Here is a 24,658-nt window from a genome sequence, read left to right as displayed (position 1 = left end):
TAAATTTCTAATCATAGTGTTCACTGTTCTTTCTCTTGTAGCAAAAGAGGGCAGAGAAAAATGGAAAGGAAATCAACCTATAATATTTTCATTAGCCAACAGTATCACCCACTTCAACCCGTTCTTGAACCCTGATGCCAATTACCATTAGTACCAGTAAATCAACAATTTTTCCCAGATACTAATTGGTAAACTACCCTAACCCACTACGTTCACTACTTTAATTGGAAAATGTCCTTGGTTTGGTTCAATATGGCTTATTATGCTTAATAAATTAGGAAAAGCAACAGGGTCATGCCAGCATAGTCATACCATCTGAATATCACAAGGCACTAGAATTAGTGCTCACCAACTGTCTAGTGATTAATAATTTTGATTCATTATACAAGTTAAATACAAAAAAAAAAAGGAATATAATTACATTTTCTTTCCCAAGGAATATGTCAGATGATCTCAACAGGATGCTCATGTGTGAACTTGTCCTACAGCTTTATTCCCACAGGCAGAATCCGTGCCCACTAACTGCCCTTGAAATTGGGGCTCCTTGAATCTATAGCAACTATCTAGCCAAATGGGAAAAAAAACAATAAAGTTTTACTTCATAATCAAACACTGCCAAAATCATTGATCCACTTTTGAAATTTACCCTTGAACTATGGCAAAATTCATTCTAAACTATCTCCCATTTTGTCTTTGTGGGGAAGTCCGAGTCATTTCTGTGCATCTGTTCGTATAGGTGTATAAATTAGAGGCTTCATCTCAATCAAACCTGTGCTTCGTATGTTGATGAGTTGAATGTATGATTAATATAATGTTTAAGGAACACTGCATAGAGTAGTTCATTCCATGCATCAGGCACTCCGGGCAGACACCAATGACTGCAGTCCTGCCGATGAAGTGGTGCAGGGCTTTCCTTGGGACCCAAATAGTACAGAGATGAGTGGCCATCTTTCCTTCGTGCTGTCATACAAGTGACATTCAATATGTCAAATTTCATTGCCCGTGATGCATTTGAGTAAGCCAATAACACACCACTGACTATTTTGAATTGTTCCCAAGTTTCAGATGGCACCAACGATGTCCCCAGCTCTGGCAGTGTCTCCATGTGGCAGCTTCCCCCAGTTTTCCAATCTCCTCCTCTGCGAAGTTACAGAAATTTAGCTAATCCCATAGAATGCACAATTGCCCATAAAATCTACTTAACAAGGCAAAAACAAGGTTTTGACTCTTTCTCAGATGAGTCAGGTTTGTTGTAGATGCATAACAAGTGGCATTAATGCAGGCATGTAGAACTACATATGAATGTGCATATCAGAAGCGAGACCAAAAAATAGTTTCATGTTGGACAAAGGAAAAAGAATTATGTGGTATATACTTCAGGATCAACTTTCAACCTTAAATATTTGATGGTTAAACATGGCCTCAAACGCAGACGGAATGCAGCATAAGAATTAATCCATCAATCAAGTGCATATACATTATTATTTTGACAAGAGAATTGATATTTCTAGTATTAGTTGGAAAACCCCAGAAATTTCATTATTGACATCCAAGTTCTTATAACCAAGGTCCATCTCAGATCCCACCCACACCTTCTCCCAGGTCTCCACCTGTGCCAATTCTTTCCAGGAGAACAAAATACTAAAAAAGGTGTCCAGAGAATGTTAATTACATAAGCGGACGTATAAATGAGCAGCATGCAATAGATATTAGCAGTAAATCAACTGTAAGATTAAAACAAACCTGAAATGTACAGGTGCAAATGTGCGGAAAAAGACTTTGGTCCTGCTTGTATTCACCTCATTATGTACCCACTGCATCACAGTCTCTATGGACCTTTGATATGCATGATCTATTGTCATTTCCAATTTGACCTCTTCCCCTTCTTGAAAGTAACATCCCCTGACCGTCAAAATGGAAATTTAAGATCAGGTCATGATCAGGTCATGGTACTACCACCTAGTTCAAGCATATATGATTACTGCGAGCACTGATTCTCAATTTCTATTGACAATTGGCTTTCTCTTTCATACTTCCCCCCTTGCATGCATAAGAAAAAAATTCTAAAAGGTCACATCCAGTATCCATGGAGTGGATTTACATGCAAACCCAAATCATCAATGACAAAATGTAGGGTCCATTGTTGTTAAATGTTGAAAAATCATTTAAAACCAACCCATGCAAGCCACAAAGTTCAACGCCACAAATTACCTTCTCTGTTTAGTCACATTTAAATTTAGATGGGACCCTCTCAGATATCAAAAGGAGTAATTACAATTGGCAGCTACATCCTTTACCCAACAGTACTTTGCATTTAAATTTCCTAAGAAAAACATGAGATGAAAGGTCCTACTAAGACAGAAGCAGAGTTCATGATTGCAAGTACTGAAGTGTTGCTCATATCTTTGAAAGAAAAAAAAAGATGCTTAACCACAGAAAGAAGCTCTTTTCAAAGCAAAGTTGTTGAGCTGTCACAGGACCACATCTTATTATTCAATTAACAACCCAAAATCTCACATTATGAATATCAACCATAATGGCCCTCCACTATCCTAATCTACAAATATGCAGCTAGGGGTCATTGATATGGTAGGCATCCCCATGATGGAAGAAGCTGTTACAGACTCTCATATTCCTTCCAGGAGGCCATTCAGTCATCCAATTTTTCTGTTTGCTTGGGACACCATAGCATGCTTGAAAAAGACTTTGCTTAAGCCACTCATCCTCATTACTTTTGCATTGGAAGATATTTTTCTATTCTTTTTAACCATAGATATAATACTACTATTTACTACAATATAAACCAAATACCCACCCAAACATGTTTTGATTTAATGGAATTTTTATAGTATCAAAAGCTAACCTAGTCTATGCTCATTGATTTGACATAAAAATCAACGATATAGACACAATGAGAAAGGATTTTAACAAGAACAAAAGAAATAGTTTACCCTCGTATGGTCTTCTCATAATTCCACCAATGCCCAGTATTGAAGACCAACACATCTGCATCTTTCCACCTAATAGAATTCCAATCCATTTGATCTAATTTAAGTGTTGTCTTGATCTTTTGTGAAGATCCAGCGGGAGGCCTGCTCTGCAGGACAAGAAAGGGAGCTCTGTAGTACTCCACGGTGCAATTATAATCCTTGAACTTGAATACTAAGAACCCTTTATGCTTTGTAATTGGGCTGCCGTTCACTTCATATATCGAATCTTTATTGGGAACAGCAGAAGCAAGCATGCAGAGGAGGGATTCCCATTGATTTCTTCCAATTGAATCACCAACAAAAACTAATCGCTTGTTTCGCAACTTCTCCAACATCACTTTTCCATCAAATCTGTCTTATCAATAAAGCTAAAACAAATGAATAGATAAACCTTAATGAACAAACAACAAACATAATCAAGTATCTCCAATCCTTCTATTTTCCATTGGCAATTGAGAAATAATACTAGAAAGAGGAAAAGAATCAAAGATGAGTTAGCAGCCACAAATACAAGATAAGTATCACAAACCTTGTAAGGAATAAAAGTCAGAAATGAAATTTAAATTATTAAAAGAATGTCATCAAAAGAGTGTCAATAAAATCTGATACCTCAAACAAAACTTGTAATAACACAAGAAATGCAGTAGAAATTATCAACTAATTTTTTGAATAGTGGTGAAAGGTAATTTACCAAGTTATATTGAAAATAAAAATCCCCGTTAATATAGAACAAACCATTTCCAATTACTACCAAGAGAAGCCAGTTTTGTATTGATTGTTTAAAAAGCTTCAAATCCTTATATGTTCACGAGGGAGGCTTATCTACGATAGAAAATGACCACAAAACTATAAGAAAGGAACAGGAACAGAAACAGAAACAAAAACGAACAATGATGAAATTGGCTGGAAACAAAGGACCAAAGAAAGAAAAGACAAAATTTTAATGAATCACGGGAAACCACACTCAAATTGGCACTAAGTCTGACCATCTCTCAATCAAATTGCTATGTAAATCTACCTGGAGAAGAAGTGAAATTAATTAGGAAGAAAAAGAAAATTGAAAAGGCTGTCATTTTCATTGCACAGACAATTTCTAAAGCTTTATGATTAAACCTAAGAGGACAAACGGAAAAAACCAAAGAAAAATTACTTGTAAGGTAGCATAGAAATTATTGCCAATGAGAACACCACAAGTAGACTAAACCAACAAAAATTAATAAAAAACATACATATCAAAATCACTCAATCTTCATGGTCTCTGTTTCTAGTGCTTCCAGCTCAATAAAAAGACCCAAAACTTTTCTCGTAAATCAAGCTCTAACAATAATCATGATTTCCTTGATTTCTATTATTTTTCCATCAATTCATCAGCAACCAAAAAATTGAAAGAGAATGAAAATTTTAAAGAATCAAGAAAAATAAGAACCTGGGAAGGTTACAATGCTTAGGCTGCCATCTCCATTTGGTATAGAACAAATCTGGTCTTCCATTTTCAGTACACCTAAATCCTTCATCAAGAAAGCTGCAATCTCTGGATTCATAAAGAGGATACCTTTCATCCCACACCCAATCACCATCAAACACATCACACCCTTCACCTTCCTGGCTCAAGAAATCAACTTTTTTAATCTCACTCGAAGAATACCCATCAAGTTTAAGCCACATAAATCTCTTTGACTGACTAGGAACTCTATACCCTCTAGCCACAGCTCTGTAATCCAAGTAAAAGAAACTACAAATCACGCAAACAGCAACAAAGAAGAAGCCAAGAACCCCCAAAGACGGCTCAAAGAGTCTCAAACGCTTGAACTTTTTAAAAGCTTCAAAAATTGGCATGGTTTCATGGTCTTGTTGAGATGGACTTTTACACATTTGAAATTTATATATATATGAAATTTTGGAATCTGGGTATTGTTTCTTTGCTAAAACTGATGAAAAACCTGAGAAAGGAACAGCAAAGAAAAACGAGGGGGGAGGGGATAAGGTGTAGAGAATATAGAGGTGTGCTTTTCAAGCAAAATAGCATTCATGGCCAACAGTGTTGAACCATGTTTTTGCTTTTGGCTTCTTTGCTTGGTAGGTCAGTTTTTGTTAAGTTATGAATGATGGGCTTACACAGAGAAAGAGAAAAACGAAAAAAAAGCAATAAAAATGGGTGTCAAGGAAGCAAGGCAGCATTCATGGTGGAGTTATATACTTTCTTCTTGTCTTCTCTTTTTCAGTTTACTTTATTTTAGAGAGAGAGATAGGAAGGAAAATAGATAAAAACATTTGAGTTTGGTGAATAGAATAATGGTGATAAGAATATGTGAGTAAGCTACTGGTAAAACGGATTCATTACAAGTTTAAGAATCAGAAGCCAAAACCTTCCGAGCTCAAAAGAGAAAATGGGGAGAGAGAGAGAGATTTTGGTTTTGAAAAGCATGGGTATAAAGGGGAGTTCACTTTTGAGGCTTTAGTGGGAGGCGTGGGGACTTGATTTGTATCACTAAGGATAACGGATAGGACCAAATACCACTCCTTATATTGAGTACGTGCACAATACATTTCCTTATAAGAGAATTTGCCCAGGTTTCTTTCAATATTCCAATTGGTTCGTGTAGCTCACGAGCAAAGAAAGATCGTGACTGTGTTGCTCCTTACAGGGATGCTGATCGGTTAATTACAGCGGACTCTAGACAACAACGATGGCAATGAAAGCACTCGATAAGATTAGTGTGGAATTTTGTATGTAAATCTTTGGCTAGATAGCCCCCTTCTTCGCTCATTATGAGACCCTATATCACAGCCTTAACCCACCCAAAGCATTGAAAATGTGACACCTAACCCAAACCCTAAAACTTCAATACTAACAAGGACAGGGTTTCTAAAGGGCCCTTCAAAGTACAGGTTTTAAAGTGCCTTTGCAGGCCCTCTCTATTTGATTTATAACCATTTGTGTGTCACAAAAAATGTGCCACTCTTGCCCTTTTTTTGAAAAAAAAAAACAGATCACAAGCAAATAAATTATTTTATCTCTTAGATCTAATAATTATTATATAAATGATCTAATTAGAGTTATAATATAATACTATTAGATTGTAATATTTAATTAGAGTCATATTATAGTTATAATATTATTAATTATATTACAATTATAAACTTTTTATTTTTGTCGCTAAATTTTCCTGCTTTCAATGAGCCGTGATGTAAGGGCGTTTAGTCTATTTATGTAAGGTCACCGACCACTAAAAAATAAAAATCGGGTCTTATTGAAAGAAATGGTATTTATTCAAAGCCTTATTGTTGCGCCGAAAAATTATTTTTCTTTCACATTACAAATACTATTCTATTTTCTAGGTCTTTTTCAAACTTTAAATTACTGGTTGACACTCACTTTTAGTGAGTCATTTGGATTGATAGCACAACATGTCTTTGTTCATTGTTTCTTGTACTCAATATCAATGAGAATCCTGGGAAATGGGGAAGAGAGAATTTGATCAAACATTTGTGCAAGTAATGCTGCAGCACTTACCCTGAGCCATTGCCAAATGGTGGCTTAAAGTGATGAACTCTTTCTTTATTGAGTGCCCTTCAAGGAGTAGGAAGAGCTGGGTTGGGGTTGGGGTTGGAGGGACCTTCAAATCTTGACCATCTAACTTTCAGGCCAAGGAGTAAGCCACAACCCCTCAACTGCATCATTCAATGCTACGCAGATGATAGTCTTTTCTTTTATTTTGACACACTTTTTCCCTTTTTGAAAGTGGAAAGTATCTTGCCATTGAAGAGGCTACTGCAAAATTAAAAGAAAAAATTGAGCAAGTGAAGAATATGTCGGTTGATTTTCAAGTATATTCGTATTTTTTTCCCGCCTTTCATGTTGGTTCAGACTCCTTTTTCCATTCGATAACAAGGGGTGAGTCTGATTAGTAGAGCTGAACGCAGTAGTATCATTCTTGTCATCTTGTGATGTATGTGAGAAATTGATTAAGAAATCCAAGGAATGTCACGTGGAACTTGTCTGGGGCAGAATAAAGCCCATCAACAGCATAACGTAACAGCAATGCCCTCATTAATTTTTCCATAATATTTGATTAATTTTGGCCCATTTTGTAATGCCCCCCAAATCCCAATCCTTGTTTGTTGTCTCCTACACTTAATTTCAAGAGTAATTTGCGCCCACTTGTCCAATGTGATCGCATCTTTTTATTCTTTTTTACTCTTAAGCCAATGCATTGGAGCTCCAAAGTAAGAGTTTCTACACTGTACCTTTGCTTTTATTTTATTTTTTTTTGCCCTTTATGCCAAAGCCTTGGAACTTCCCCGGATTTCCATTCACATTATCGTATCTAACTTAATATTACTCAATTTGATAGGACGGTTCTCAAGGAATATCTCAACAGTTATAATAACACTGAATTTGGTAAGAGAATTCTCAAGTTGGTAAGATTAGTATGATGAAATTTATAGATAGGAGAGACTGAGACAGTTGCTTCTCATATTATTCTTTCCTTTTCCTCAATTCTCACCCGTTCCCTATCAGAGAAGTTGTTCTTTTCTGACCCTAGGTGCAGTTTTTGGAAGATTCTTTCATGTCCTCTTTATGTTTAAATCCTATACACCTCCATGCAAAACCAGAAAATAATTGCTGGTTCTATTTGGCAGCATCTTCATTTAATTGGCTAAGACACGTAATGTGAACAAAGGCGACTACAAAGCCAAAAATTAATGCAGTTTCACCTATCTCATTAAAAGCACAACCAAATCCTGTTTGATTAAATTACATTTGCACACTGGCTTCTGCTTTCCCAAATTTTGACCTGAAAGTATATACTTATTGAGCCATTAGTCCATACATCATACTACAATATGAATGATATTCCTCAAACTCCATTACATTTTAGTTATTATAGCAAACAATTTAATAACTAGCTATGCAAATTTAAAACGTTCACATTGATGTTGAAATGTGAAAATTTCACACGCCTCGGTGATGATTCTGATGAATCAACAATCCCCACTACTGGCATGGGTGCCTGCATCCCTGTCACCCTATTTCTGTGGTTGTTCACATTGCCATAAAAACTTTTAGAACTATCTACTAAGTTCCAACTAATTATGACCTTGAAGCCCAAACAATTATTAGCAATGAATTCAGTAACAATTGTCATAACACTAATAAATAGGTTACCAAACATCAACTGGCTCCAAAATGTTATTTCATCCAAAATTTTATGATGAAATGAGAGAATATCGGATTCATGTCTGAGACAAAAAGATTTCTTTTCTTTTGCCTTTCATGTGGATGTATAATGAGGGTGAGATGTTATCCTGAAAGCCTATTCTGCCTGGTTAGCCACAAAAAGAATGGAATGTGAATGGATGTATAAAGGGGGTGAGATCTTATCCTGAAAGTCTTGCCTACTTGGTTAAAGAACGGAATGTAAATGGACGTATAATCACGGTGAGATCTCATCCTGAAAGTCTTGCCTACTTGGTTAAAGAACGGAATGTAAATGGACGTATAATCACGGTGAGATCTCATCCTGAAAGTCTTTCATACTTGGTTAGCCACAAAAAGACTGGAAGGTGAACATCTCCAGAAACAGTAATGAAGATAGAACCATATAATCCTGACGTGGAAGGAACATCAATTGCATATAAAAAGGTCATGGGCAGATCATTCACTTTTCTGTTTAAGGACACATCAAGGCATTTAAAAATAATTCAAAAGTAACATAATGAGTTCCAAAGTCAACAAAGAGCACAAGAAATCTTACACGAGCAGCATTATCTACAGAAAAAAACTCTTGGTTTTTAACGCAAGATCATCCACAACAAGCAACCACAATGTAAATGGTAACTTCCAAAATCATAAACATGACATCTTTGAATGAGTCCAAGGGGAAAAGGGTAAAAAAAATAGCATAAAGCTAGCAAGAAGTTAAACCACCATTTATTCATTTAAATACTTTTCAAGCGTGGAGGGTCCTCGGGTTCATACATCATCTGTGTTAGAATATCTTCACGCTCCTCAACTGGGAAACCAAAGAATACTCTCACCCTCGCATGATCTTCAATTAGAAAGCTGTAAGCACCATAGACTAAGTGCTTCTCAACTCCAATGTGCACCAAATCTTTAAAAGCAACTTCTTCAGAGTCAACATGGCCGTGGACTCTCTCCTAACAGCATTTCCCTCTGGAATTGGCTCAGTAACATCTTTAATTGTGTCCCTAATTTTCTTAAACTCTCTCCCCCACATAGTAGCCTTTCGTTTCTTGCATTTTGAAGACTTTCCAGGCACATTAATATATCTACGGTAATGCACATGGTACACACATATGGCATGCACTACATAACAAAGCACTTGAGCTACAGCCATTCTTCGCCGTCTATCCCAATTCTCCATCCATTGTTCTTCATTATTCACTTCCCAATTTTCTCCTTTATCCATCTACCAAAACAAGAAACTAAAAGGAAATAAAGATAATCAATTTACAAAACTTAACAATACGTTAAAACTTTACAGGACTAAATAAAAACATGAATTTTTATGGGATTCAAACACATAATGAACACAAACAACTTAGCAATGCCAGCTGATAATTGAAGCTCAAAGATCAAATTTTCATCAGAAAAAGAAAGGGTTCCATTAATCAATGAAATAAAATCAAAGAAAGAGATTCAAATCGAGTTACTTAACAAAGGAAAACAGAATAAACAGTGATCAACTCGCACCAAAATCTCAACTTTTTCTTCAATAACTATAAATAATACCTGGGTTTTATGAATGCTGAGTTGGGGATTCTTGTTTTTGAGAAGTAGAAGAAGATTGAGAAGGTTGTTGGAGGGCTTCAAGTTCTTGAGCTTTTTGAAGAAAAGGCTTAAACACGAGTTGTAGGGTCAAGTACCCGAATGCCAGGGATCCGATCACCACTATGGCTGATCTCACTGCATTGGCCCTTGCTCTATCCTTCATTCTTTTCCTTTTTCCCTCTCTTTTTTATTTTTTATTTTTGCTCTGCCCTATCTAGAGATTTGCTAAACTTTTCTAGGTTCCGGACATGGTCTCAACGACGTCGTTCCCTCTCGGTTTGGGTTGGACATTCTAATCGGTGGCACCCTGTTTTGACCAACCCAATCCAACGGCGGATAAGTAAAGATGGCGTGTTATAAATCCAAAATTCTTAAAATATAAAGGGAAAAAAATTTAAAGCTGATGGCCATAGATGATTATCTTCATCTCTACTACACAGATACTGTTAATTTCTGGTAAAAGTTTTAATTTTTATTTTTCTGCCAGTGGTCATAATTGTTTTCGGTGTTTAAAATAGATTCTTGTTCAAATCAAGATCAGTATTTGTTAATTGGAATAATTGTTTACTTATTTCTTTTTAATAGTCGATTATCCTTTTTGTTGTGGTTCCTTTTTAATAGATTGCTTGATTGCTGATGATTGTTAAGCATGGAATGAATTCTGGGTTTTCATCAGTAGCTTCATCAGCTGTTTTAAGGAGGCAGCAGTTTTTGATAAGGTCTCTTAGAGGGTACAGTGATCACACACATCAGAAAAGAATGGAAGGAATGAAATGCTTTAGCGGAGGAGCTTCTTTAGAGGCTGATTCTGAGAATGTTTTGAGGGCAATTATTCCATCCCTTGACCCAACCAGGCATAAAGGCCAAGCTGGTAAGAGCGCACAGGACAAAGTTACTACTGTCATTTTTGGTTGTTGATGGTTCTTGGTTTTGTTGTTAAGGGCGGTGGTTGAAGTTATTAGAGGTTTTAAGAAGGTTAGAATGGTGTTTCTGTAATGCTTGTTGTTTTATTTACCCAAATGAATTTGATATGGGAATCCCATTTTTGTTCGAGCAGGGAAGATAGCTGTTATTGGAGGTTGTCGTGAATACACCGGTGCACCTTACTTTGCTGCTATTTCAGCTTTGAAAATTGTTAGTGTTTTGCTCTTTTTTTTGCTAGCCTTATGTTCTATCTGGTTCCATTCTAAGATTGTAGCCTCTATTGTAGATTTCCTCATAGAAAATGCTTAGTTTGTTTTCATCTACTAACATCCCCGTAGTTTGATTGAATGTGAATATTTTTCTTCCTCTTGCAGGGTGCAGATTTGTCGCATGTTTTCTGTACAGAAGGTGCTGCTACAGTAATAAAAAGTTATAGTCCTGAATTAATAGTGCACCCCATTTTAGAAGAGTCTTATAGTATTAGGTATCTCTCTCTGACTTCAAGTTAATCTTTGAATATTGATTGGCTTAATTTCTGATTGGTATGCTATGTTGGTGGGAAAGCAATGTGGACGATGAGGGTAGAAGATATGTCTCACAGAAGATTCTTGCTGAGTTTGATAAATGGATGGAAAGATTTGATTGTCTGGTTATTGGTCCAGGCCTTGGAAGGGACCCATTTCTTCTGGTTTGCTTTTCTCATTAACTTATCAAAATTCATGTTCATTGTTAATATGACTTAAGATACATGCATAAGCATTCTGATTTCTGAATACCTAAATCATTTTCAATCTAATCTTAATTGTGGATGAGGAATTGCAGCTTTTCAATCTATTCTTAATTCTCCCCAAGGAATGTCCATGTATTATTGCAGTTTTCTTTCCAGATTCTTGTTGTGACAACTTTGCTATGTGCTTTCATGGATATGCAATATGGCAGTAGTACCTTATTGTACAAATGGTGTTGAACATGCATGCTTGTGAGGAGTTATATATATGTGCATTGCTCATAAACATGTCTGTTTTCTTTTGCTTGGTGTAGCATGAACAAAATTGTATGATGAATGTGCTTCAACCATCCTTTGAAGGGTCACAGTACCGTTTGGCTTTGGTTGTAGAGAAATTATGCAATGCTATGCTTTGTTCATTGACCCAGCATTGTCATGCATATTCTTAAAGCCAAGCAAAGCCTTTGTGGAATGTCAAATATTTATTTTAAGCTTAAGGAAGAATGGCTTCTTCGCTTCTTCCCTCTTTAATGTGAAATGAAATATCAAGTCTTGATTGTATCTTCCAACCTGTTTTCTTAGAAAATGATTCAGAGATAGGTAAGTCCAAGTGATGTGTTCTTTGAGGTACAAGTTTTGCAAACTTCAAGTTGAAATTTTAATTCCTGCTTGAGTTCTGAAATGGTAGACAGGCTTAGTGTTTTCCAGTGCAAATATTCTTGGTTTCTGCATGGATCCATAAATAGCTCTTTTGTAAATGACTTTCATTTTGCACCATCTTTTCTACTCTGGCAAACTTATACTTCCAGTCACAGAATATCTGCAACTATTCTAACCCCTTGCACGTCATGTTCAGGAATGTGTCAGCAAAATCATGAAGCATGCAAGACAATCAAATGTTCCAATAGTTGTAGATGGGGTACGTACTATGCACATGGTCTGGTGAAGCTACATGCTTGACATAACGGTTTCTGTCCCTTTTTTTTTTTTTGTTAATGTTTATAGCATTTGCCGTTGATTTTCTGTTTATTACCTGGTATTTCATAGGATGGACTCTTCCTTGTAACAAACAGTGTTGACCTTGTTAGTGGCTATCCCTTAGCTGTCTTAACTCCAAATGTGAATGAATACAAGCGCCTGGTTCAGAAAGTTCTAGGTTGTGACGTAAATGATCAAGACACTCATGGGGAGCTGCTCTCTCTTTGCAAAGGGTATATTTCTTTTGCAAGTTCCCTTTTTTCCTCAGTGTATAGATTCAAAGCACACAAGCAAGACGTATTATCATTATTGAGATATTTATTATCTTGAACAAATAGGATCTGAACATGTTGTTCTGAAAGCCTCAGAGATACTAAGTTTCATTTTCATCTGTAAATATATGGACATTATTGAGATTCAAACTGGTGTGTATATGGGTTTACTTGACGGTGGTCAGACTATTGAGATTCAATCTACATATAGGTTACATTCAACACATTGGTCACAAAAGAAAACCAATTTATCCATTTAGATCTATTGGTATGGAGGACAGATCAAATTGCCATCTGTCATTCTGTTTTTATAGTCTAAAGCATTTGTGTATCATGGAAATTGATATCTGATGTGATGAACGATAACTCTATCTCTGAATAGGTTATTGGTTTTTTCTACTTTTAGCATTTAAAAATTAGTAAAAATATTTTGTTAAGTTTAAGGTGTAATGCGGGTCTGAGGCTCATAGCTATCGTGCACATGCCAAGGAGTGGGTGAATGTGACTATGCATCAGTCATTAAGGTGCTCTTTATTGAGTGGCATAGAAAATAGCAGCTGATAAGTGTCCATTTTTAGCACTAGGACCACATTCTTTGGGTTTTCATTTGTTAGTGTAATATTTGCTTTATTCCATGCCTTGTATATGATTTTGTAAATAATTGGTCATTAGATGGTCTATTTTTTTCCCCTTTTTGCAAATGGAAGGAATTTATTGCACTATTCTGAAAATTTTCTAATTTGAAGTGCCCTTATGTCAGGATTGGTGGTGTAACTATCTTAAGGAAAGGAAAGTGTGACCTCATTAGTGATGGTGAAATAGGTATGGAACCTCACTTGCAAAATTATTATGCTAAATATATTAATTCATATGATTCTACTGCATTTATGCAGTGTTGTTACTCATATCTAGCAGCCCAAAGCCCTCTGACATTTCTTTTTCCATTTCCAAACTCTGTGTTGGTCACTATCTTCCTATGCATGTCAAAATATCAGCAAAGAGTCTTATGAATCGATTTAGTTTAATCCACTTGCATTTTTTTTCTTTCTATCTTCTTTTTTCTTTTTTCTTTTTTTTTGCCAAAAGAAGTGCATTTTCTGATTGTTGACTTTCTGTGATTTATGAAGCACCATTGTTTTTTTTTTTGTTTTTTTGTTGGGAAATTGTGCAAGTGTTTTAATGCTCTGTGTTATGCAGTCCAATCAGTGGGAATTTATGGATCCCCACGGCGCTGTGGTGGCCAAGGTGATATACTTTCTGGAAGGTAATTGAATCCTTAAAATTTCATCTTACATTTATATAATTCCTTTGATTTTTATAATATCTATTTCCAATATATGGGGAAAATAATTCATGAATATCCCTTTTGCTTTTCTTGTGCATTGTACATTCCATTGGACCTATTTTCTTACCCTTTCTATTGGAGCAATGCATCTTTCCCACCATGCAGCTTTCAATAGCTTAGAATAATTTTCTTCTTTCATGGGGCTTTTCTGCCAGTGTTGCGGTATTTTTGTCTTGGGCTCGTCAACATATGTTAGCCACTGAAGGGAAACCAATCATCAGGTAGTACTGGAGAGAATTGTCTCATATTCCTGTAACTTGCTAATCGCTATGGTTCCTTAATCTTCTCTTTTACATGTTCATTGGTTGTTTTATTAAAAATGGGATCATACAGTCCAAAAAATCCAACTGTGTTGGGCTGCATTGCGGCCTCTGCTTTATTGAGGAAGGCTGCATCTCTTGCTTTTGAGCATCAGAAAAGGTCAACTCTCACCACTGATATCATTGAATGCTTGGGACAAAGGTACCTCTCCTATGATTAGAATGAATTGAAAGTGAGAAATAAAATTTCAATCTAACCATATACTTCTATTGTTGCAGTTTGGAGGCTATTTGTCCAGCATCTTGATAACGTCCACACTTATGTCCTGCACCCACTCGGTAGACTGCTTCCTCAACAAAAACACTTTGTGCCAAAACTCTTCTTCAATGTAATGTACAATGATCTTGGTGTTTCCATGCAATGTTAATAAAAGCATACTGTAAAATTATGGCTTCAACGGATTGAATAGGCTTTTCCAATCCTTGTTTAGGAAGCATGGGGTATTGTCTTCTTGCATCTTTAATTTACCATCTGTTGGATTGGGTGGTTATCATGGATGGCTTCTTTCAGGTACTTAGGATTTCCTCTTGCACAGTGATTGAGGGTTGCCTTGGGGGTCCCAAACACTTACATTAACACCATAAACATGAGAAAATGCGGTCTGCATAGTTGGTTGAGAATGCATTCATACTGGACAGATGTGTACAGGCAGGTCAGAAACATCAGCTGCACAAATAAAGCTGACTACTTTGTCAAGGAATTAATTGCTTTGAATAAGTACAGTATGTTCAAGAAAATTCCCTCGAGAACCATTAGCTTCAACTTACATTATTAAAAAGAAGAAAGATGATCATTTTTCTTTCACTTTAATGCTAAAGATTTGGCATTTGTGATAAATGAATTTAAGAAACAGGTTATAGCTTGGAGAATAACATGAGACAGCCATAGACCTCGGTATTCACATACAAAAGGCCATGCAATTCCAATTCTTTACAGCACTTTTGAGTTTCACATCCTCAATGTAAATGAGAATAATTATAAGTTGAAAGAAAAAAGAACTATGGGCCCTATAACAAGCATCTTTTAACTGTTACACTATATATAGAGGAGTAATTAACTTGTAATGCAAACACTAATACTATGTAGACTTCAATCGCAGACTATGTCAATTCACTTGCATTCTCCTTTATGCCTTTCAAGTAGCCATTAGCATCCCATTTAAGAATCTGAAGGTGGCTGCTGTTGTGGTGGCCACATCTGCTGACCAGCATAAGGGCGAGAGTGTTGGCCATAAAGGGCATGATCCATCACAGGTTTACCCACAGTCATACCTGGAGCACCCACCTGTGGAGCAAGCTGAGGTGGCATGTAATAGTAAGGAAGACCATCAGCTGGACCTCCAACCCTCGGAACTGATGCAAGTACCTCATCTTTTAAATCCTCTCTAGGGACGATATCAACCAGAAAATCAAATATATCAGTCCTTGTAATTGCTGCTGCAATGTCATTCTTCTGGAGTGTCCTCCTCTTATTTTCCTCAGTGTGATTCCACGACCTCAATGTCAACTCTAGAATGAACATCTCACAGGCCCTAGCAAATACTACTGGAGCTTCAGCTGATATCATCCTCACATCCTCATCTGCCTTCATAATCTTCTTAATCCTGGCCAATGGTAGGCTATGATTCTTAAAATCTGTAGTCTGCTCAATTTCTTGATATTGATTTGCCCAAAAGCTCTGGAGTTGTTGTTGCAATTGCTGTTGCTGTTGTTGGTGGATGTGCTGATAAGCAAGTTGGTGTTGTGCCAGCTGAGCTGATGAGGCAGAGAGACCTGCTGGCTGGGTAGGGGATTGGATTGAGCCAACTGATCCGGGAGCAGAGGTTGCCATCATTTGATTTGGTTGATAAGTGGTTACACCATATGGAACTGCTGCTGCAGTACCAACTACACCCGTTGCAGAGGTCTGCCCATGGCCTTGCTGATCCATACCGGTCTAGATTGACTGGGAAGATATTCTTTATGCTACCACTTCTAATGCCTAGCAATACATAAATAATTAAGCATTTTACAAAAGAAAACAAATAGATTGATTTCCAGAAGCCGGAAAGACAGCACAAACTGCCAGAAAACTGCTTCAACAAGTACATTAACAAAAACTACTATTCTAAATGAAAAACACTAGAAATAGAAAAATAGATTTCCAGAACCCAGAAAACTCAGAATATGAATACTTTTGATCTTGATGGCAACTGAACTTATATCTCAAATTCTTAATCAAACCACCAAAACAACTTCATAATTTCAATCAATTCATACTAAACAGTTACAATAAAAAAAAATTAAGGACAATCTAGACATGTGGCATGTCCTGTATTTTTAACCAAAGAAAATTCAGTTTTAAAAATCCTAGCCAGTAAATTTGTTTGTAAGAGGACTTTCTTCATTGCCAGTTGCCAAGTTACTAGTAATACTTGGTCAAAATGTTTCTATAACCGTATAGAATTTGTTGGTCATAGCTAGGACAATGGCTTAACTTCGGACAAGTTGGTTAAACACAGTTGATAAAGAAAGAGCACCATTGATAGTAGAGTTACATCGCTGTTGTTTGCTTGAAAATTCCGCTAAAGCGACAGCCATCACCACAACGCATAACCCAAAGCAGGGGAAGAAAATCCCAATATTCTAAAATAACGCGAAATCCATTTGAATCATTCAACACTCGCAACAACTCCAAAACTAAAACACAGATTACTTACCAGTTCACATAAACAAGCAAAGCTACTGCACTCCCAAAGGTTGCAACTTTACATACATACATACATACATACATAGCAAGCAGTTCGACTGTTTCTTTAGGTACAAAATGGAAGAAAAAAAAAACTTTACCAATTATATTAAAAAAAAACATAAACTAACAGAGTACATTAAAGATGATCAAAGCAACTCTACCTTTTGCTGCTGCTCGTCGTTTGGGTTTCGATCAAGCGATCTTATTCAAAAACTGTAACCCTACAAAAAAAAATTAAAAGAAAAAGGAAAAAAATTGATCGATTCGGTTAAAGAGCGAGAGCGCTATGTGTATACATATAAAGAGAAAGCAAAAGGAGAGAACGGAAAAATGCTTCTTTTTTTTTTTTTTTTGAAATAAGTGTTTGGATTAGTGTGGAAGAGAAAAAAAGTAGGGGTTAAGGAAGGGCTTAATTAAGATTAATTAAGTGTAATTAAACAGAGAGAGAGAGAGAGGAAGTGGATGATGAGTTGTTTAAATAGCTGACCAAACTTTCTTTTCTTCCCACTTCCAAAAGGGTACTTTCTCTTTCAGTTTCAGTTTGACTTTTTTTCCTTACTCTTTTGCCCTTGCTTTTCATTCCTATTTTCCATTCTAGGCTTCATCATTTTTTTTCTTTTAATTTTTGTAACTGTGTCAGACTTTTTTAATTTTTTGAAAAGCCTATATCATACTTTTTTGTTATTAAATTTGGATGATTTTTATTTTTTAGTTCATGAGAAATCACCTTTTTTGTAGAAGATATTTAATGTGAAAAAAAAATTTCTTCTTCTTCTTTTTTGTAAAAAGACAAACGTTTTCCATCATCATTTACATGAAAATTTTGGGTTTTCTTAAGTACTCTTCATAGAATAAAAGAGATGGAAAAGTGTTTGACGTAATTCAATCAATAAATTATATGCTTATATTTATAATCTTATTTTTTTTGCCAATAATGCAATCATGTAATGGTAGTTTATTCAAGAATATGTCATTTTCTCAAAAAGTCAAAGCTTCACTAGCCTAAAGTGAGCATTATAAAAATTTAATCCTAACCCACATTCTAGAAGCACTAGGGAGTTAAACCAAAATATAATACCTAGTAATTAATTGGGTATATAAAGTACTTTAGCCTATGTCACGCTATAAATATCTCAATCTAATAAATTCAACCAAAGATTTGATGACTTACAAGTCACTAATTAATATAAGTATTAATGTTAACCTAAACTTAACTTTGGTTAACATTCATGTTGACTTTGCGTTTAAATAAAGTTGGAGCTATATCTACTCTTACAAAGAATTACCTACCCCGAATCATATGGTAAATTAAATTTTCTTTACGAGATTTAATTTCTTTTAAAAAGTAAAGGTGGCTAAAGATAACCTTCACCACTAGGTGCCTTCCCCCGATATATATTGCCAAAAGCCAATGATAGAGTTAGTTTACGGTAATTTCTCCAGTGAAATTGAATCCCGCTCTCTGGTATTCTCACTTTGTCACAACCCAAAGGTTGTAGTATGGATAGGCCCCTCAATGATAGATTGCAAAGCTGGAATTTTGATGATTTTGTGCAAGGGGGAAGCCTCCCTCTTCTAACAGCTTCTTCCATTCAGGCTCAGTCAGCAGGCTGCAAGCAGTACCAAATCCAACACTAAGGCTATGTCATCGAATTGGCAGTTTCCATATCAACACTGGTATTGCTTTTTTCTTTTTTTTTTTTCTGCAAATCATCAAGATCTTGACACAAACTTTGTCTCTCCAATCACGTGGTATCCGCTGAGAATGGAGAAAAAGAGATGTCAAAAGATTACAAGTCTTTTCGAGTGAAAACTACCCTTAGTATTCAATTGGTGAGACAAGTTTCAGACTTTTGGATTCAGTACATATATATATATACTAACAATGGGCACTTTTTCCTTTTACCAATACGACATATGGATTTAGAACTTGGGTAGAAGTGAGGTGAGATTATATTTACCTTCATAAAGACTACATGGATCAGCATTCGGAATTGACTCAAGCATATGTATTACCTGTGCGAGTCCCCATGGTAAGTGGAAGATCATAGTTGATAGCTTTGATGTGCGGCTAGGATTTAACAATTTGAGCTGCCATTCCACCAGGCCCCCTTCCGATCCTATGTTGTTGAACCCATCTAAATTTGTACCCTTAGATAACTGCCTTTGAAGTTTGAAGTGATACTGTTGTTACATGCCAAACCAGAGACTCTAGGATTGTCATGTTTATAAGGTCACTGAAATTTTCTTAAATGATGTTAGGTTTGGTTGGATTTTAAGTAAGTTCCAATAGGTCGCATGAATTTCTTGCTATGTGTAGATATTAGTTCTATAATCACTCAGAATTTATCAAACTCGTACCAAGCGAGTTAAGACAACTTTTGCCAACTCTGCATAACTGGAAGCAAGTTCCAGGTTATTGGAAAGAGAAAGTGTATTCCCAGATGGGTAGTGAATTGCATCCAAATTCCTAAATTTGTTAGATGATTTTCTTACACTGGGTTTGATATCTGACGCTGAGCTGAAAGAAGGTTATAAGATTTGGTTCTTCAGCTTCCTTCAGCACCTTACCTACCGTCTACCGAGATATATCTCTTTTCAACAAAATCCCATCCCAGAAGTGGTTTTTCCATTTCCTGGAGGGATCAACAATGGGAGCTAAACAAGCATCTGATGCAATTCGTCATCATAATTTATGCCAAGCCAAGAATATCATTATGTCAATGATCTAGATTAAATAATAAAAGTAATCCAAAGATGGCGTGCGAGGGGTAAAGGGCGAAGGGGGCACAGGGAGAAGAGGTAAGTTTTTGAAGGAACAAATTGTATACATTCAACCCTATGGATTTGACAAGAAGCCTCCAAATTGAACGCTTGGGTTTTCATTTTTCAACTTTGGCTGGTGGTGCAGCTGGCCCCTACATCGTTGTTATCCAGTCGGATTATTATTCTGAGACAAAGAGTCCTGTTTGTGGGACCCTTCGGTACGCTGTTGATCTAGAAAGAAACAAAGCATGAAAGTTTAGAGATAAGCTGCTTATACCATTAAATGCAAACGAGTAAGGGAAGAAATGTGCAGGTGGCATTACTGGGATGCTGGAGCTGCATTGCCATTGCAATGGTTGAGAACATAATCTTGCTCGAAAATGCTCGTCCTGGACAATATGGTACAATCCCATGTTTTTGATAATGCTCAACGGATATGGATAGGCCATTTGGTTTCGAGGGATGCTTCGAAAGGATTGGCATTTGTTTGTTCAATAATCGATTGATGTGACCATATCTAACAGTTACTATTTTTCAAATGAAAATTCTACTATCATGGAACTAGCAAGTGACATTGAATCATGACGTTGTTGATAAAAAAAAAAACTCTGGGTTATGATTAACTGGAAACTGGTTTGATTCATACAGGCAGAGGATGCCTCACTTCAGCCGCAGCTGGGGTTACTGTCATGTTATGAATTACTAATAGAGAAACTGGACTTACTATGTCGTATGGGCAAGAAGCCAGGGGAAGGTTCTTTCAGAAGGAAATGTGTTTGTTGCAGGAATAAGGCACCAGGATAAATGAATCTTCAGGACATACAACTAGGATCATTGAATCATCAAGGGTCGAATTCTAGAGCGGGCTACTTTTCCTCAGTTCCTACTCCCCAGAATAAATGAGTTCCCTTTGTATAATCTTCTCGTTTTACCCACCGTTCCTGTCAAATTTGATTACCCTTGTTATGACATCTTGTTTCCAATATAAACGGTAAAAATGTCAATCAACTCAATGAAAAGAAATGTTTGTTCATCTTGTCAATTATGTCGGTGCTTCTCTGCTCAGTCTGCTGTTAAATGTTATGGGATATTTTGGTTGCTATATATAGAAATTACCTTGATCATCATAACAAATTTGGGACCCTCAAACAAACTTTTATTGGACTAGAACTTGAGGCTATACAATGGATGAAAGCTAGAGCAAACGCTAGTTTTAACAAGAAGATAACGCTACCTACAAAGAAGTTACAGCCATCTCTCATAAGCATACAGTTCTTTCCATTCTATTAGCAGTCATACTCAGGTATTCAAATGGAAACTAATGCATATGCATTGCATTTGCAACCACATAAAAACTGCTCCTTTTTTTTTTGTTTTCCCACGGATAGATTTAGGTGCTGGGCAGAAGGAGAAAGATCTACTCTGTGCCTGCGAGAACTGCTGGTCCTTCCACCTGAAATTCCAAACCACCAAACAAAAGTAAGTAATGATAGACTCGGAATTATGTGGTTCAAAGTGAAATCTTTACAGGTAGTTGACATGGACAATTGATGGCGCCTAGCAACCACAAACAAAACAAAACAATAGTCATGTCATAATGGACAAACAGAAACAGGATTTATATGTTACAGGCCTCTTTACTTAATAGGTTATACTTCTTCTTCGGCTGTCAACACAGTAAGAAGCTTTACACCAGCTTCCTTGTGAATGAATTTCCCTTGGTACCACATATCATGCTTTAAAGGTCTGCTATTGAAAAGATTAATCTTTGCGCCTATCATCACATACAACGTATGAACTCCCAAGTAACCTAAATTTGGGAAGAAAAGGCAGTCACAAATGAAGTTGCAGATATATGTATTTATTAGACAATCACGTTACCTTAAATGTAGCACCCCATATCTCCTCTTCTTTAGCGGGAACAGCAGTGATCTTGTTCTTAGGATTCTCGTAGCTCCTTAGTTCTCCAATAGCTGTGGAGAAGAAACAACCTGTAGAAATGAACAAAAAAATTGTCAAGCGAGCTAGTGATCAAGGGAAAGTGAAGTTAACAGTCCACTAGAAAAAAAGAAAAACACTTTTGCACACTGTTTTAGTAAACCCACCTTGAGGGAAAGAAGCAAGAGATTTGCCACAGGCACCTTTAAGCAATTCAGCATTATTAGCAAAGGCCACATATCCGTCAGCCGTGATTCCCCAGTAAAGAGGAACCTTACCAAATTGATCCTGTCAAAATCGTACCACCACCCAACTTGCTGTCAGGGACCAACCGAGCAAGCAATTAAACTCACCAAGACATTTAAGATAAAGTAGGTGAGAGATGATTAACTTACAGAAGCCACAAACAAGGTGGAGGTGGACTTGTCAAAGACAACGAAAGCGAAGCTCCCGCTTAGATGGCCAACCACATGGTTGGGAGGGTAAGGTGCTCTGTCACGAAGAGCCTTGTAAGCTTCAATAACCAATATCACCTCATTGGCTGACTTAGCAAGTCCATATTGCTGCTTTAAACTCCCCAAGTTGTCAAGTGCACCCTCAAACAAACAGAAGATTTCATCTTTCACAGCAAATGATCTGCCATTTACAAGCACCGAAGAAAAAAAGATTAACAGCCATACAACTTAAGGTGGGTAGCAACATATCGTGTACATGAAATTTTAGTGATGAACAAGTTTCCATCAATACACTCAATGATACTTCAACTGATCTTTTAATGAAAAGGTATGGTATTTAGACTTGAATCAACCAGTACTATTTTCTCATAAACAACCTCGGATGCTCTATCAATTAATCTAATTACAAGAAATCAATAATGCTTCAATGCTTTAGCAAAGCACATGAATGACTAGAAAAGTAGAATTCCATTTCCATCACAAAAGAGGTCAAACCCAAATTTGCCAGTAAAACAATTACTCCAAAAAAGCTATTGGTGAAGGGGCAATTTTTCATTAAGGGGGACAAAATTGATTTCCAAAACAAATCCTGACAACCAATCAGAGATCATGATTTTTTCCACAGGCCTCAACCCATCCAGCCTTTAGACTAGGGGGACCAACATTGGAACCCATATAAAAGCAAACCTTATCCTTTATCCGATCCAAAATTGACTCTCCTAGATATAGGCTTTGAGTGATAGGCTAAAACAGAAACACACCTAGGGGAGGTTACTTTATCAAAAGTTAATTAAAAAAAAGTAAAAAGATTAATTATAACGTATCAATTAAATTATCGACCGTCACGTGTCAAGATTAACTTTACTTATCAATTGATGAGTTTTTTAGATGTTTGACACGTGTTCAATTAAATTTCAGCAGACCGTTCGATTGTTGACAGTGTCTGTTACCAGACAAATCTCGTCAGAAGAATCTTTGAGCCTTTCTGTTTGTATGGTTCAAGATAACACGCATGCAGGAATCACCTGACCCCACTGAAAAATTCGCTACGACTACATCGGACAGTCACGGAATCATCTGGTTTCGTCTGAACATCTACGTGATTGTGAAATCCTGGCCATCGCCCATCGGGATATTGAATCCCTCCTCCCTTCCCATTTTTATTATTTCCCAAACGCTAGAATCTATTATTCTCACGGCCAGACCTTTATTTGTATAAAAAACTTTTAAATATTTAATCCCACGTGAGCTTCGGGCACATCGTGGCTTGATTGGCTGTTGATTCTCCTTTCATAACAAAAAAAAAAGGTGACGTAATCGTTGGGTTATCTTTTTTGCCACTCTTCGCTATTCTAAACAATCATCATTTCATCAGCCGTAAATCATTAATCCGATTAAATAACTTACAGTCCTTCTCTCAGTTCCTTCGAAAACATCGGGCATCGGGGGGAAAAAGCAAGAGACTAGGTGAAAAAAACCAAAAGAAAAAAAAAACAATTTTAGTTTTAATTGAAAACTATTTAGTTTTTTTCTCTTTAATTAACTTATTTGTACGGAAAAAATGAAACACGACGTCTTGCAACCCTCCGATCATCAAATTAGTCCACCTATCAACGGTTGAGATCCAGCAGCGAAACCATATAGCCAAAGAAAAACAACATGGCATAGCGTTTTTAATTTTAATTTTAATATTTTTACCTGGGCTGTAGAGCGGACTCGTTGTGGTGAGAATAGGCGAATTGGGCATGGTCGCCGATCTGCATGGACACGGCGGAGGAGTTTGTCTCAAGGAACCGTTTCACCAGAGCATCCGCGGTTATCTTAGGCGACGGAGTTCGGCAACCAGCGGCCACTAGCTCGTCCGGTGGAGACATTATCGAACTGCTAAACACTCCCAACATTTTCTCTCCCGACTAAACCCTCCAACTTCGAAAGAAAGATTTTTTTTTTATATTATTTTCTTTCTTTTTCTTTGCTCTGAACTAAAAGAAGCTACTTTTGAGGGACTCGAATATAGGAATGGAACAATGGAAGGGGAGGCAATTCCATTTATAGGAAAGAAAGCACGACGCGGGCATTCTTGTAAATCCATGAATTTGGGTGTCTGTTTTTATTTTTGATTTTTTTTCTCTGCTTTCCTCTGTTTTTGTGCGCATTAAATGGAGGGATAAATTAATAGTCCAAAAAAAGACGACGTGGCACGTGATGGCGGGTCCCACCAGGTGGGCGATGATTCTTGAGCGTTAGATGCTGACGTCTTGAGAAGGAGGGATGTGGGGTCCACGCACAGGTTTTGTTTCTTTGTCTTTTAGTAGCTCATCATTTTTGATTAACAGCGGTGAAAAGCATTTACTTATTAAAATAAACCTTATTCTGACAAAAATTAAAATTAAATAAACTTAAATTAGATTTTATT

At 36.6% G+C, this 24,658-nt stretch overlaps 4 protein-coding genes and 1 long non-coding RNA gene across 7 annotated transcripts; 1 reads left to right on the top strand and 4 right to left on the bottom strand.

Moving 5' to 3' along the window:
- Positions 317-5,396, bottom strand: LOC18602916 (protein trichome birefringence-like 11). The gene is made up of 4 exons (XM_007034580.2): positions 4,417-5,396; positions 2,952-3,341; positions 1,744-1,902; positions 317-1,139 (listed from the first exon to the last, which is right to left on the bottom strand). The coding sequence occupies exons 1-4, from the start codon at positions 4,860-4,862 to the stop codon at positions 764-766; spliced, it is 1,371 nt and encodes a 456-aa protein (XP_007034642.2). The 5' UTR covers positions 4,863-5,396; the 3' UTR covers positions 317-763.
- On the bottom strand, positions 8,709-10,011 carry LOC18602915. The gene is made up of 2 exons (XR_001927574.1): positions 9,748-10,011; positions 8,709-9,440 (listed from the first exon to the last, which is right to left on the bottom strand). It is a non-coding gene; the product is annotated as an uncharacterized LOC18602915 (long non-coding RNA).
- On the top strand, positions 10,113-14,843 carry LOC18602914 (ATP-dependent (S)-NAD(P)H-hydrate dehydratase). Of its 2 annotated transcripts, none has more exons than XM_007034577.2 (12): positions 10,113-10,242; positions 10,408-10,657; positions 10,844-10,920; positions 11,085-11,194; positions 11,275-11,398; positions 12,294-12,356; positions 12,485-12,648; positions 13,448-13,509; positions 13,885-13,951; positions 14,188-14,253; positions 14,366-14,494; positions 14,572-14,843. In XM_007034577.2, the coding sequence occupies exons 2-12, from the start codon at positions 10,423-10,425 to the stop codon at positions 14,597-14,599; spliced, it is 1,125 nt and encodes a 374-aa protein (XP_007034639.2). In that variant the 5' UTR covers positions 10,113-10,242; positions 10,408-10,422; the 3' UTR covers positions 14,600-14,843. The 2 variants fall into 2 exon arrangements, with proteins under 2 accessions (XP_007034639.2, XP_017975183.1); XM_018119694.1 differs by having other exon boundaries at positions 10,175-10,242; positions 10,435-10,657.
- Positions 15,187-17,522, bottom strand: LOC18602913 (nuclear transcription factor Y subunit C-3). The gene is made up of 2 exons (XM_007034574.2): positions 17,245-17,522; positions 15,187-16,333 (listed from the first exon to the last, which is right to left on the bottom strand). The coding sequence occupies exon 2, from the start codon at positions 16,280-16,282 to the stop codon at positions 15,512-15,514; it is 771 nt and encodes a 256-aa protein (XP_007034636.2). The 5' UTR covers positions 16,283-16,333; positions 17,245-17,522; the 3' UTR covers positions 15,187-15,511.
- Positions 20,974-24,392, bottom strand: LOC18602910 (stem-specific protein TSJT1). 2 transcript variants are annotated; one of them, XM_007034571.2, is made up of 5 exons: positions 23,941-24,392; positions 22,183-22,423; positions 21,955-22,075; positions 21,731-21,840; positions 20,974-21,302 (listed from the first exon to the last, which is right to left on the bottom strand). In XM_007034571.2, the coding sequence occupies exons 1-5, from the start codon at positions 24,141-24,143 to the stop codon at positions 21,267-21,269; spliced, it is 711 nt and encodes a 236-aa protein (XP_007034633.1). In that variant the 5' UTR covers positions 24,144-24,392; the 3' UTR covers positions 20,974-21,266. The 2 variants fall into 2 exon arrangements, with proteins under 2 accessions (XP_007034633.1, XP_017975287.1); XM_018119798.1 differs by lacking the exon at positions 20,974-21,302 and adding an exon at positions 21,327-21,659.

The sequence above is a fragment of the Theobroma cacao genome, chromosome 4 (genome assembly GCF_000208745.1).
Source record: "Theobroma cacao cultivar B97-61/B2 chromosome 4, Criollo_cocoa_genome_V2, whole genome shotgun sequence".
Lineage (NCBI taxonomy): Eukaryota > Viridiplantae > Streptophyta > Magnoliopsida > Malvales > Malvaceae > Theobroma > Theobroma cacao.
This window is presented reverse-complemented; position numbering and strand designations above follow the sequence as displayed.